Here is a 15228-nt window from a genome sequence, read left to right as displayed (position 1 = left end):
CCACCCCAGGGAAGAGACTTTGTTTATTTATCCTATCCATGCCCCTCATGACTTTATAAACCTCTTTCAGGTCATCCCTCAGCCTCCTTTGCTCCAGTGAAAACAGACACATCCTGTTCAGCCTCTCCCGATAGCTCAAATCCTCCAACCCTGGCAACATCCTTGTAAATCTTTTCTGAACCCTTTCAAGTTTCACAACATCTTTCCGATAGGAAGGAGATCAGATTTGCATGCAATATTCCAGAAGTGGCCTAACTAATGTCCTGTACAGCCTGAGCATGACGTTCCAACTACTGTACTCAATACTCTGACCAATAAAGGAAAGCATACCAAATGCCTTCTTCACTATCCTACCTACCTGTGACTCTTCTTTCAAGGAACAATGAACCTGCACTCCAAGGTCTCTTTGTTCAGCAACACTCCCTAGGACCTTACTATTAAAATGTCATGCCCCGAGTTGCTTTTATAAAATGCAGTACCTCACACTTATCTGAATTAAACTCCATCTGCCACTCCTCAGCCCATTGGCCCATCTGATCAAGATCCCACTGTACTCGGGTGTAACCTTCTTCACTGTCCACTAATTCTGGAGTAATCTGTAAACTTACTAACAATACTACCTACGTTCACATCCAAATCATTTACATAAATGATGAAAAGCAGTGACCCCAGCACCAGTTCTTGTGGCACACCACTACTCTCAGGCCTCCAGTCTGAAAAAGCAATCCTCCACCACCATTCTGGCTTCTGCCTTCGAGCCAGTTCTGTATCCAAATAGCCAGTATTCCATGAGATCTAATCTTGCTAACCAGTGTATCTTGCAGAACCTTGTCAAACACCTTATTAAAGTCCACATGGATCACATCTACCGCTCTGTCTCATCAATCCTCTTTGTTACTACTTCGAAAAAACTCAATCAAGTTTGTGAGACATAATTTCCCATGCACAAAGCCATGCTGACTATTCCTAATCAGTCTTTGCCTTTCCAAATATATGTACATCCAGTCCCTCAGGATTTCCTCCAACAACTTGCCCACACCAATGTCAGGCTCACAGGTCTACAGTTCCCTGGCTTGTCCTTACCACTTTTTTTAAAAACAGTGGCACCACTTTAGCCAACCTCCAGTCTTCCAGCACTTCACCTGTGACTATCGAAGATACAAATATCTCAGCAAGGCGCCTAGCAATCACTTCCTTAGCTTCCCACAGAGTTCTGGGGTACACCTGATCAGGTCCTGGGGATTTATCCACTTTTATGCATTTCAAGACATCCAGCACCACCACCTTTGTATTATGGACATTTTTCAAGATGTCGCCATCTATTTCCCCACATTCTGTATCTTTCATGTCCTTCGCAGTAAACACTGATGCAAAATACTCGTTTAGCATCTCTATCTCCTGGCTTCACAGAAAAGCTGCCCTGATCTTTGATGGGCCCTATTCTTTACCGTCCTGCCTTTATATTCTTCTAAGGATTCACTATCTCTCCTGTCTATACCTGACATATGCTTCCTTCTTTTTTTTAACCAAGATCTCAATTTCTCTAGTCATCCAGCATTTTCTACACCTACTAGCCAATTCTTTCACCCTAACAGGAATATACTATCTGGTTATCTCATTTCTGAAGACTTGCCATAAGAACATCTGCCCCCAATCAACTTTTGAAAGCTCTTGCCTAATACCATCAAAATTAAGCCTTGCTCCAATTTAGAACTTTAAGTCTTAAATCCGGTCTCTCCTTTTCCATCACTATTTTAAAACTAATAAAATTATGGTCACTGGCCCCAAAGCGCTACCCCACTGACACCTCAGTCACCTGCCCTGCCTTATTTCCCAAGATTATCCTGGAACATTGGGCTGGGACATTTTTCACTAGAGCATAGGAGTTTGAGGGGTGACCTTATAAGAGGTTTATGAAACCATGAAGTGCATAGATAAGGCGAATAGCAATGGTCTTTTCCCTAGGATGGGGAACTCAAAACTCATGGGCGTATTTTTAAAGGTGAGAGGAGGAAGATTCAAAAATGACATGAGGGACAACTTGTTTTTCTAAAAAAAAAAGGTATTCATATGTGGAATGAACTGACACAGAAATTGATGAATATAGGTATAGTTACAACATTTAAACAGCATTTGGATAAGTACATGAATAGGAAAGGTTTGGAGGGATACGGACCAAACGCAGGCAAGTGGGACTAGTTTGGTTTGTGAACATGGTCGGCATGGACTAGTTGGACCGAAGGGTCTGTTTCTAGGCTGTATGACTCAATGAATGCATCTAACAAAGTGACTTATCACCAAAAACTCTTCAAAAATATTGAAGTACCTGATCATTTCTGATTTAAACTACAGCAAAGAGCTTGACCTTTGGTGCACATATCAATTACAAACCCTGTCATATATTGACCAATTCATCTTATATTCAGTTCAGAGTTGAACATCATGAAAATTACAATAACTCACGCTGGCAGAGTTTTGGACAGATCTAATATGTCCACAGCCAGCACTACAAGAAACTAGGGATGTAGCTAAAAGATTCTTGACCTGCAAAGGGTGCCAATGCATTATTGTTACACAGACAGCATGTGGTGAAAACAAATGCCTCCAACATTTCACCTGTCAATGAACACCTCGGGTTTTAATTCCTTGTCCAATAAACATCATTGACTTGAAACAAGTATGGCTATGGAGGCAACATTATCCACGTTGACTCGTAGGAAATTGCTTTCATATACAATACAATCAAATATCCCTTACATATATACATTTGTATAAATAACTATTACGATTCAGTAACCAAGATTGTCAAAAAAAACAATTTGTACTCTGGCTTTAGCATTTGGCTAAAGGTAATGCAATTAGAAATAGCAAATATGACAAAATATTTTCTATTTTACAGTTCATGCAGAACCACACTCTGCAACAGACCCCTCAAAATGCTTGTGTTAGCCCAAGACTAAAGAGACGTGTAGCAACAGCCTGGTGATAAAACTATTCGATGATTAAAGCATCACTTCAGGGATTTGAGCTTGTGGGTTTACTGGAATGCAAAAAGTTAATCCTGGTGCCCAACATTAACAGCACCACACTGCTTTATGCACTATACTCCAAAAATACTAACCTTCTTGAACGGGATGTTCCCGAAGACTTCGATTTTTGACTGGAGGCCTTTAAACAAAAAAGAAATCTAAATTTAGGCTTTCAAATGCTTAATTGCAAAGTAATTAATAAGAACAAATGCAGGTTTTTAAAAAATTAAATTGAATTAAATTTGAAAAACATTGTAATATTCAGTATTTTAAAAAAAAACAAGCCTGCTTCTCAGAAGTGAATATGGATTAATGATAGCTAAAGCATTGCTCTGCTAAAACAAGACTCCACGTGGAGAATGTAAAGTAAAAGGCATCAATTCTAGATAACCTATAAAGGATGAGAAAGTTTCACGGAATTTATCACACTAACAACACATCAGAAATCTTCTAATCTGCCCATTAAAGAAAAAAAATCCAAAAATATTTATTTCTAACTGAATCACAAACAGGAGAAGTTCGCAATCGTGACAGAGTAGGAAAGTCCATTAGAGCTGGTGAGGATTGTTTAATACAATGTGTTAGGGCTCTCATGGGACAGAGATTCCAAAATTCTGGGAAGAAACTGAAGAATTTTTTTTAGAATTCAATCAAGACGCTTTTCAAAGCTTTGTATTATAAATGGTAGAAACAAACAAAACAGAGGCCAATGCTATATTCATAGGAAATGTTTAGTTACTTAAATCCTCTAGATCACATTATGGCATCCATCTTTTCTCAGAGATTATGATTCCCCATATCTTTCTCTAAGGTTATCTAAGCCAGCAGTTGTTATTAATAAATTTTCTCAAGCATTGAGTCTTGCTGAAAAATTGCAGAAATACTGATATACAAAAAATGTACTTATGAATTAAGATTTTTCAAGCTCATTCAATAATCATCAATTTAAAATTTTCTTGCAAATGAAATTATTACTGTTGGCCCCACACAATTCTCCTGACACCTAACCCTACCTAATGCAAAAATCAAGAGTGCACACAAACCAACCATGAAGTCTCTCATAGTTACTGTTTAGAAAAGGAAGTGAATGAATGAGTGTCCTTTGATATCTCTATTATTAATTAAGCAATATGACTATTCACCAAAATATCCACACAGTTAATTTTTGACTCCCAAATGAAAACAAAGCACAGATAGAAATTGTAAACGCTCACTGCATTGGAATTCTATCAATTGTGAATAACATTGCTACCAAAAATTCCAACAAACTCAGATTGTATAGCAATGGTATAACTTGATATGTATTTTTAAAAACAGGAATAACTCTCCCAAAATAATACTTTGCCCCCAACTGCCCAAGATGAGAGTAGCAGTGGTGGGAGGGGTGGGATCACCGTTTCAAGCTTGGAACCATTTCGACTTTTATACCTTAACCCTTATGACTCAGATAGAGCTCCTTTTTGCTAAAATGTATACAGAGATAGCTTATTCAATTTTGCTTACTAACATGTCAGATTTTTATTTTGAAAACCCAGCCTTGCAGAGTGTTTTGCTTCGAGCAGATAGGGTGGAAAGTCTTTTGCAAAACATTCAAAATATTACATATGTTTGTCTAACTTTCCAGGATGTATCTTAATCTTTGCCACAAAGGAATACAATTCTACAAAACAGGGAAACCCTTTATTCTGTCCTAAGCAGCAAGTCTAAGGGAAGAATAATTGATCTTGTCTTCCACAATTTATACTTTTCCTATTTAAGATACAAGGTAGATGGGTCAACTAAATGGGCAAGAACTTAAATGTGCCTTAAAACTTTAGTCTTATTACCACAGATGTGGAGAAGCTAATAGAATGCAAAAGAGCAAGAGAAAAGAAAATTAATTAATTGAAATAAATGGCACCAAAAGTTCTAAACAAACAAAATCATTAAATTCACAGGACCTGTCTGCAAAGAGAATATCCATAAAGTAACTACACTATGTAAAAAGCACACAGAGACAGTACTAAAATTATCAGCATGATGCCAACAGATGACCCGGAACTTTGCAGACGGTGCGGAAAAAAGAAAAATTATTCAATTCATTCCTACACAAATAAAACAAAAACTCTGTGGAATAAAATTAAGTACCATTTTATATTGACATTCATTTTGATTCAGAAGTATGGGATGAAGTTTTGGATTAATTGAATGTACCTAAAGTTTGCTAGGTAAGTAATCTGAAAGTGATGAAACGACAACTTAAATCCAATACTCAACTAGAAGCTGGGAGATTTGCCCAATAAAGTTTTTATGTGCATTTCTTTGGCAGAGCAAAACTGGAACAAACCTCTTTATCCTCCATATGTGATGAAGTGGAAATTACAGTTATGTTCCCTTTACCTGGGGGAAAAAAAAAACAAAAAGCAATTAACATTCAGTCAGAAGATTTGCTAAAAATGCATAAATTTGCTAAAACTAAAGCAACCTTTGAGAAGGTACTTAATAAATAAAGTTTGCTAACTCAAAATTTAATTTTAAAAGAATTGCTTGGGGGAGATTATAAAGTCAGTAATAGTAACTAACTCAATGATTTAATCTGTACACCATGTTAACAACAATTGTATTTCACTTGCCTTAAAATGCCTTGTGTACAAACAATTTGTTGATAAAACTGTCACTTATGCAACAGATATGAGTAAGTTGATTGATTAAAAACATTCCCTAAAAAAAAAAAGAGGGAATACAATTTGCATGGAGCATGTGCATTCCGGCCTGAAAGCTAACTTGAAAGCTTGCATGGAGTTATTAGCAAAGTCTGTTTTCTAGATGTACAGTGATGGCCTCAAGTATACACACCTGATGTATTATGTTAGAATGGCTTGTTGCTTAAAAACAGTACAGAAACATTTATTCAATTAGCAACATAGACCATTAAACTGATCAGAAATAAAGGCCAAATTTCATACAAGTGGAAAGGTGAAAACTGCTTGTGCCCTCGGTTCCACTATCCCAATTGCTCCTCTCCTGAGCTCTCCAAAAAGAGACATAAAAAAGGGCATGCACTTCTTTAGTATCAGATGATGCTTCACTGAAACAGACCCTTCGGTCCAACTTGCCCATGCCAACCAGATATCCCAACCCAATCTAGTTCCATCTGCCAGCACCCTGTCCATATCCCTCCAAACCCTTCCTATTCATATACCCATCCAGATGCCTTTTCAATTCTGCAATCATACTAGCCTCCACCACTTCCTCTTGCAGCTCATTCCAGACATGGACCACCCTCTGCGTGAAAAATTTGCCCCTTAGGTCTCTTTTATATCTTTCACCTCTCACCCTAAACCTATGCCCTCTAGTTCTGGACTCCCCCAACCCAGAAAAAAGATCTTGTCTATTTATGCTATTCATGTCCCTTATGATTTTATAAATCTCTATAAGGTCACCCCTCCGCCTCTGACATTCCCGCCCCAGCATATTCAATCTCTCCATATAGCTCAAATCCTCTGAACCTGGCAACATCCTTGCAAATCTTTTCTGAACCCTTTCAAGTTTCACATCTTTCCAATAGGAAGGAGACCAAAATCGCACTCAATATTCCAAAAGTGGTCTAACCAATGTCCTGTACAGCCGCAACATGACCTCCCAACTCCTGTACTCAATACTCTGACCAATTAAGGAAAGCATACCAAACCACCACCTTCACTATCCTATCTATCTGCGACTCCACTTTCAAGGAGCTATGAACCTGCACTCCAAGGTCTATTTGTTCAGCGACACTCCCTAGGACCTTACCATGAAATGCATAAGTCCTGCTAAGAATTGCTTTCCCAAAATGAAGCATCTCCCATTTATCTAAATTATACTCCATCTGCCATTTCTCAGTCCATTGGCCCATCTGATCAAGATCCCATTGTAATCTGAGGTAACCTTCGTCACTGTCCCCTTCACCTCCAATTCTGATGTCATTTGCAAAACTTACTAAACTATACCTCTTTTGCTCGCATCCAAATCATTTATATAAATTACGAAAAGTAGTGGACCCAGTACCAATCCTTGTGGCACTCCACTGGTCACAGGCCTCCAGTCTGGAAAACAACCCTCCACCACCACCATCTGTTTTCTACCTTTGAGCCAGTTCTGTATCCAAATGGCGAGTTCTCCCTGTATTCCATGAGATCTAACCTGGCTATCGGTCTCCGATGGGGAACCTTGTCAATTGCCTTACTGAAGTCCATATACATCACATCTACCGCTCTGCCCTCATCAATCCTACATGTTACTTCATCAAAAAAACAATCAAGTTTGAGAGACAGTTTCCCCACACACAAAGCCATGCTGACTATCCCTAATCAGCCCTTGCCTTCCCAAATACATATGCATCCTGTCCCTCAGGATTCCCTCCAACAACCTGCCCACCACAGACGTCAGGCCCACTGGTTTATAATTCCGTGGCTTTTCCGTACCACCTTTAACAGTGGCACGTTAGATAACCCCGAGTCCTCCGGCACCTCACCTGTGACTACCGATGATACAAATATCTCAGCAAGAGGCCCAGCAATCACTTCCCTAGCTTCCCACAGAGTTCTAGGGTACACCAGATCAGGTCCTGGGGATTTATCCACTTCTATGAGTTTCAAGACTTCCTCCCCTGGAATATGAATGTTTTTCACCATGTCACCATCTATTTCGCTATATTCTACATCTTCCATGTCCTTTTCCACACCAAATACTGATGCAAAATACTTGTTTAGTATCTCCCTTATCTCCTGCGATTCCACACAAAGGCCGCCTTGCTGATTTTGGAGGGGCCCTATTGTCTCCCTAGTTACCCTTTTGTCCTTAATGTATTTGTAAAATCCCTTGGGATTCTGCTTAACTATTTGAGAAAACTGTCTCACATCCCCTTTTTGCCTTCCTGATTTCTCTCAAGTATATTCTTACTGCCTTTATACTCTGCTAAGGATTCACATGATCTATCCTGTCTATATCTTACATATAGCTTCCTTCTTTTCTTAACCAAACCCTCAATTTATTTAGTCATCCAGCATTGCCTATACCTACCAGCCTTTTCTTTCACCCTAACAGGAATATACTTCCTCTGGACTCTCGTTATCTCATTTCTGAGGGCTTCCATTTTCCTGCCACCCCTTGACCTGTGAACATCTGAGCCCAATCAGCTTTTGAAAATTCTCGCCTCATACCATCAAAATTGGCCTTCCTCCAGTTTAGAACTTTAACTTTTAGATCTGGTCTATCCTTTTCCATCACTATTTTAAAACTAATAGAATTATGGTCGCTGGCCCCAAAATGGTCTCCCACTGACACCTCAGTCACCTACCCTGCCTTATTTCCCAAGAGTAGGTCAAGTTTTGTACCCTCTCTTGTAGGTACATCCACGTACTGAATCAGAAACTTTTGTTGTACAGACAAAAAAAATTCCTCTCCATCTAAACCCTTAACAGAAGGCAGTCCCAGTCTATGTTTGGAAAGTTAAAATCCCCTACCATTACCACCATATTATTCTTACAGATAACCGAGATCTCCTTCTAAATTTGTTTCTCAATTTCCCTCTGACTATTACGGGCTCTATAATACAGTCCTAATAATGCGATCATCAGTTTCTTATTTTTCAGTTCCACCCAACTTCCCTGGATATATTTCCGGGAATATACTCCTTCAGTACAACTGTAATGCTATCCCTTATCAAAAAGGCCACTCCTCCTCCTCTCTTGCCTCCCTTTCTATCATTCCTGGAGAATTTGTAGCCTGGAACATTAAGCTGCCAGTCCTGCCTATCCCTGAGCCATGTTTCTGTAATTGCTATGATATCCCAGTCCCATGTTCTTAACCATGCCCTGAGTTCATCTGCCTTCCATGTTAGGCCTCTTGCATTGAAATAAATGCATTTAATTTATCAGTCCTACTTTGTTCTCTGTTTGGCTCAACCTTGTTGTCAACTGTACCAGTCTCAGATTGAAATCTTTCCTCACTATCTCCTTGGGTCCCACCATTTTTGAAATGGGGATAGCCACATAAGATTCCTGCACTACCTGCTACCTCCCTTTACCTTTCCTGGACTTAACCCATCTATGTGACTGTATCTGAGATTTTACCCCCTTCCTATAACTGCCATCCATCACATCCCGTTGCCTTTATAAATTCCTCTGCCTCTACAACCAATCCATTCGATCTGATAGGATTCGCAACCAACGGCAGTAACCTGTAAACTCTCTCTAAACTCCCACATCCAACAAGAGTAGATCACTCTAAAGGCCATTTTTGCTTCTTTCAATCTACAGACCTCACAGCGCCAGAGACCTGGGTTCAATTCCTGCCTCAGGCGACTGACTGTGTGGAGTTTGCACGTTCTCCCAGTGTCTGCGTGGGTTTCCTCCGGGTGCTCCGGTTTCCTCCCACAGTCCAAAGATGTGCAGGTCAGGTGAATTGGCCATGCTAAATTGCCCGTAGTGTTAGTTAAGGGGTAAATGTAGGAGTATGGGTGGGTTGCGCTTCGGCGGGGCGGTGTGGACTTGTTGGGCCGAAGGGCCTGTTTCCACACTGTAAGTAATCTAATCTAATCTAAAATAGCACTGTCTTATTCTTCGACAAAACACTGCTCCAGGTTAAATTAATACTTATGGCTTATATTTTATGTTTAATCAAGAGAGATAACTCAATACAACATATAAATCAAGAAAGAACCCACTCTACTCACTGCTGCAGGCTTATTTTAATGCCATGCTTATAATCCACTTCTGATTCTGTGCTGTGACCTCTCCCACACCGATTCCTCCAAGATCAGTTATGAATTTCACTTTTGAAAAAATTTTCCCAGATGCACTACGATGTCCAGTGATACAAGAATTCAACAGCAGAGACAGTAATTGCTAACCATATCAGTTAGCAATGTGGGTTTCTTTCTCTCTCTCGCACTGACCTCACCATGTGCTTTCTTTGTCTGTTCTTCTCCCTTTTAAAAGTGCTGCTGTTTTGACTCTTTTTTCCTCCAAAGTTCCAAAACAACGCAAGAGCATATAAAACAGTAATTGTTGCTCCTTGAATTTAAGGAAATCACCTCCAACATCTAAATTTTTTCCCCAACCTCCATCTTGGATTACCCAGAATCCAAAAGATCAAAGATTAGTAAAATACTGGAAAAACCTCCATCATTCTATACCTTGCAATGGAGACTTATGTCACAATATTATTTGGCAATTTAAGTGCTAAAGTAGATGGAAGCGTGTTGCTTTGAATTTCAATCGTATATCCACACGTGAGTTATGAAGGGTAAGATTTAGATTCACGAATTCTGAACATGATACAAGATTGTCTATATATTTGCTTATATGCAGTAAAATAAGATAACAGTATAGAAGAAAAAGTAGGTTGAGGGTAAAAAGTTTAATCTATTTCTTATAAGTGTAATAAGACTGTTTCCAATAATTCTTATATACTGTAAAAACAAAACTGATTTTTCCTCAGTTACTATACCATCCTCCACACTTCCTCTGGCAGCTCATTCCATACATGCATGTTAGCAATGTGGAAGGTGTATCTTGATACACATGAATGGGAGGTGAACAGATTAACAGAAACTGCACATGAGCAATAAGGTCTGAAGAAGGATTAGAATTGCTACAGACTTGGTGGGTTGAAGGGCAGGTTCTTGAAATTCTTTGAGGTGATAGATAAAGGACAGCTAGTGAGTATGATAGATTTAGATTTCTAAATGGCCTTTGACAAAGTGCTATAGAAGGAGGTTGTTAACTAAGATAAGAGCCCATATTGTCAGAGGCAAGTGTGGCATGGATAGAGGATGGGCTGTCTAGCAGAAGACAGAGTTCGAATAAAAGGGGCCATTTCCAGGACGGCAACGGTGATTGTTCCTCAGGAGCACTGTTCAAACTGCAACTATTGAGTTATATAGTAACAAAATGGATGAAGTAACTGAGGGTTCGTTGCAAGGTTTGCAGATGACACGAAGATAGATGGAGGAGCAGATAGTGTTGACGAAGTGGTGAGGCTGCAGAAAAACTTGGACAGGCTAGACGAGTGGGCGGCACGGTGGCACAGTGGTTAGCACTGCTGCCTCACAGCTCCAGAGACCCGGGTTCAATTCCCGCCTCAGGCGACTGACTGTGTGGAGTTTGCACGTTCTCCCCATGTCTGCGTGGGTTTCCTCCGGGTGCTCCGGTTTCCTCCCACAGTCCAAAGATGAATTGGTCAGGTGAATTGGCCATGCTAAATTGCCCATAGTGTTAGGTAAGGGGTAAATGTAGGGGTATGGGTGGGTTACGCTTCGGCGGGTCTGTGTGGACTTGTTGGGCCGAAGGGCCTGTTTCCACACTGTAATGTAATCTAAAAAAAAATTAAAAAATGGCAGATGGGATACAATGTAGGAAAATGTAAGGCTGTGTACTTTGGTAGGGATAATAAGGTGCAGGTTATTTTCTAAATGGGAAACACTTTGCAAATCTGAAGCGACTGGAGAGTCTTAGTCCAGGATTCTCTTGAAATTTACAGAATAAGTAGAGGGCTACAAAGAATGGAGCAATCTTTCATTAGCACTTTTCAGATGCTGCAAACTATTAGGAAGGTAAATTTTATGTTGGCCTTCAAAACAAGGGGGATTTGAGTGCAGAACATATCTTAAATGTTATAGAACTTGTTAAGGCTGCACATCTAGTGCTGGCAGAGTTTTGGTCTAAGGAAGAATATACAGACCATGGATACAGTACAAAGGAGGTTCACCAGACTAATCCCTGGGATGGATGACGGTCTCTTAAGGAGAGATTGAGAAAACTGAGTCTGTATTCTCTAGTTTTGAAGAATGACAGCATGACAGACAGAATGCTTCCGCTTGCTAGTGAGTCTAGACTAGGGACAGTTATTTTCAACCTGGAGAAGGAAGAAATTCTTCATTCAAAGGTGATGAATCTTTGAAATTGCCTACCAGAGATGGCTGTGGAAGTTCAAATCATTGATAATGTTCAAGATAGAAATTAATAGATTACTGAAAATTGATTACATCAAGGGTTATGGAGGTAATGCAACATAAAGTGGCACAGAGGAAGATCAGCAATGATCCAACACAATGCTGCAGATCAATAGTTAGGCTAAAAGAAACATGAGTAGGCAAATTGTTTCTGCACCTTCCTGTGGCAGAACCAAACTTTCTAAAAAGAAAACAGCGACAGGATACGACAGGTGATCTGCCAGGCCGAGGGTAAGGCATGTTTGGTTCCCTTAAGATTCTTACACACTTTATGCAACTGCAATACGCCAACTTCTGTAAACAGTCCCAATTTATTTCAGCAAATACCAGATTTTAGAGGTTCACTTAACACTCTTCGCGATGCTTGCGGAGTGTGTCGAGTGGGGCTCTCCAAACAAGGAAACCGTCCACGCTTTAAACAGGGTTTTACATCACAGTCAGTCAAGCAAACAAGACACAACCCATTCTCCATAGTCACATGCCACCCAAAAATAATGTAAAGTGATTAGATTATTTCCAGAAACAAGATGTGATTAGATTATTCATTAAAACTGTGCGTGATTAGGTTATTTCTCAAACTGCAGCATTTACAGAGTATGATTAGATTGTCACATCCTGCCTGGAAGACAGAAAAACATTCCTCCCCCCCGCCACCCTTAATCCTCTTTGTCTTTTAAAAATAATCAAATTTATCATGTTCCCAATGTACAACGGAGTTCCTAAGAGACATTTATTCAGTTGCCTTTGTCATGAACAATTTGAAGTAACTCCTATTATCATTGTAGCTTTTTACTCTCAAAATGTCCATCTTATTCTGCACAAAAACACTTCTGCCCATATTCATGATCATATAATCAACTTCACTTACAATAGCTTCACCACTCTACAACCTTTATGGTCACATTCCATTATTCTCCTTTGAACTCAATTCCTTCGAGTCTGCCCCTTGAAAATGTTCTCAGTCACCATCACAATCAAACTTCCAAAATGTTGTCCACCCATGTGGCATAGCTGCAGATTTACTCATCCATTAACTCAGCCCCTTCTTTGATGTACAGCCCCAATATCTACCATTCAGATCATTGCCTATTAGTACAGTCGTCACTCTCACATGTTGCACATACCTAGCACACAACCAGCTTAGTCATCCATAGACAAAACTATCTTGATCAATTTAGGTGTTACACACAGAGATAAACTGAAATCCCCATTCCCTTTCTTTACCATCTATAATTAGTGCAGCTTAGTTTTGGAGAGACTGACAGATATTAAAGGGCTAATGTGCTCCGCTGACCTGCAGGAAATCATGTCCCGAGGCTAGGGTGGTATGTCTCAGTCTTACAGGTAGAATGTCAGGAATTTACATTCCCATTCCTTGCCATTCAGAGCCATTTGCATGGCCACTTACTAGTTATTCAGAAAAAATAATTACATTATCACTCCTTATTCAGAAACAAAGAAGAACATTGCAGTTGAAATAATTCACAACAGACTCGGCCATTAAGGGATGATTCACATTACATTGTTTCTGAAGATGATCAGATTACTGCATTGCGCCTTGAGTAGCATGGGACTGTTGGGGGGCACAGGGGTTGTCTTGTGGGCATTACTGGCTGTGATGTAAAGATTTTGTATAAAGGAAGGACTGTTCTCTTAGCTCAGGGAGATATTGACACAGCTCCACAAGCGAGAATGTGTATAAGCAGGCAGGGAAAGAGAGTTAAGTTTAAGTTTTGTGAAACAAGAGGCTCAGCTAAGCAGGACTCAGATCAGATAAGCACCTGCAGTTAACAATGGGGTGCTGGAGGCAAGGGTACTGGGTTAACAAGGTGAATACTATTCATTATGTAGAGCCAGACTGGAAGCTTTCAGTATGCAAGGTAAGCTAACAAGGGTAAAAGTACCCATTGTATGAATCTAGTTAACAAGGTTAAAAACATTCATTGTATAACAGTAAAAGGGCTTGGTCTCTGCTACTGACATTTGCTAATGGTAACGATCACCCAATTAATATGGATGTTGCCTTATCTGGATGCTCCTCCCTGTAAAATGATAAGATAGTTCATTGAGAAACTGCTATTCCAGAGAAGACAGCAAACTCATTTCTGTGCACATGGGCGATGGTTCTCTCTCCCTCAAGGGCCCAGAATAAAGATGAAGGAGGTAAAATTACTGTGTCTTTGAGCTTTTTGCATCGACTGATGGGGGGCGGGGGAAGAAAAAAAAAGAGAGAGAACGGGACGACACAAGCCTTGCGAAGTGTGTTAAAGGGTTTCTCCAGAAAGTTTATACTGTACTGTGCTTGATAAAATTTTGGTTGTTCACAAAGGTTGGCAGGTTACAATTGCATCAAGTTAAGAAACTCAATAAAAAGAACATTTGGTGGCAGCAATGGGATTCCAACATATACCGAGCTTCTAGGTGGACTAAATAAGTGATTGTCTGAGTGCCTGTTGCATGAGACGGATGGGCCCACAAGGTAAGATTTACCTTGATCTCTCTCCTTAACCTACCACTCAGTTGGCCCCTCGTCCTCTTGGACTCTGTAGTGACGGAATCTCTGAGGTAACTTATGCACGTGCACGCCAACGAGTTCACCTTTAGAATCACAAGTTACTGGGAAAGGAGGTTACAGTTCCCCTGGAAAAAGGAAGGAGAGTCCTCTACTGGTGAGGTTTGAGGCTCAGGAGCATAGTAATTTTTTATTTTTTGCACTGTGTCTGTTTCTATCACCCTGTCTTAGACTGGTTGTTAAGGGTGGAAACTCTCCCACACACAGGTCAGGACCCTTAAGTGGATGTGAAGATTACAAGCACTGGACTCGGGTTGAGGTCCCAGAACAGAGTGCAATATAAAAAATAACTGCTGTGCTTGTCTCTACCGCCGTGCCTTAGACCAGTTGTAAAGAGGGGAAATCTCCTATGTGAAAATCAGGGCCCTGAAATGGGTATGGAGACAAAAGGCACAAGACTAGTATATAGAAATAAGTAGGAAGTTCAGACCTTTAAAAAAAAGGGACAAATATTAGATAAGTTGGGTCGGGACCCCTTTGCTTGGATGACCCCCAAAATGAGGAAAGGTTTAGGCACCTGTCAGGATGCTAAAATAACGAAGGTGAGAAATGAAATTTGGCCGCTGGGAGTGAGAATGTGTATAGGGTATACACAGGCAGGAAAAGAGTTAAGTCTGAGTTTTGTGAAACAAGAGGTTCAGCTGCGCACAACT

At 40.1% G+C, this 15228-nt stretch overlaps 1 protein-coding gene across 3 annotated transcripts in view; it reads right to left on the bottom strand.

Annotated features, from left to right (window-relative positions):
* Positions 1–15228, bottom strand: part of atrx (ATRX chromatin remodeler) — a 241124-nt gene that overhangs the window by 171306 nt on the left and 54590 nt on the right. For all 3 annotated transcript variants that reach the window (XM_043704988.1, XM_043704987.1, XM_043704986.1), the window contains 2 exons: positions 5356–5408; positions 3122–3168 (listed from right to left, as the gene is read on the bottom strand). In XM_043704988.1, the coding sequence (XP_043560923.1) occupies positions 3122–3168; positions 5356–5370 (62 nt within the window). In that variant the 5' untranslated portion in view covers positions 5371–5408. The remainder of the gene's footprint in view (positions 1–3121; positions 3169–5355; positions 5409–15228) is intronic.

Source organism: Chiloscyllium plagiosum, chromosome 15 (genome assembly GCF_004010195.1).
Source record: "Chiloscyllium plagiosum isolate BGI_BamShark_2017 chromosome 15, ASM401019v2, whole genome shotgun sequence".
In the NCBI taxonomy this organism is placed as follows: domain Eukaryota; kingdom Metazoa; phylum Chordata; class Chondrichthyes; order Orectolobiformes; family Hemiscylliidae; genus Chiloscyllium; species Chiloscyllium plagiosum.
This window is presented reverse-complemented; position numbering and strand designations above follow the sequence as displayed.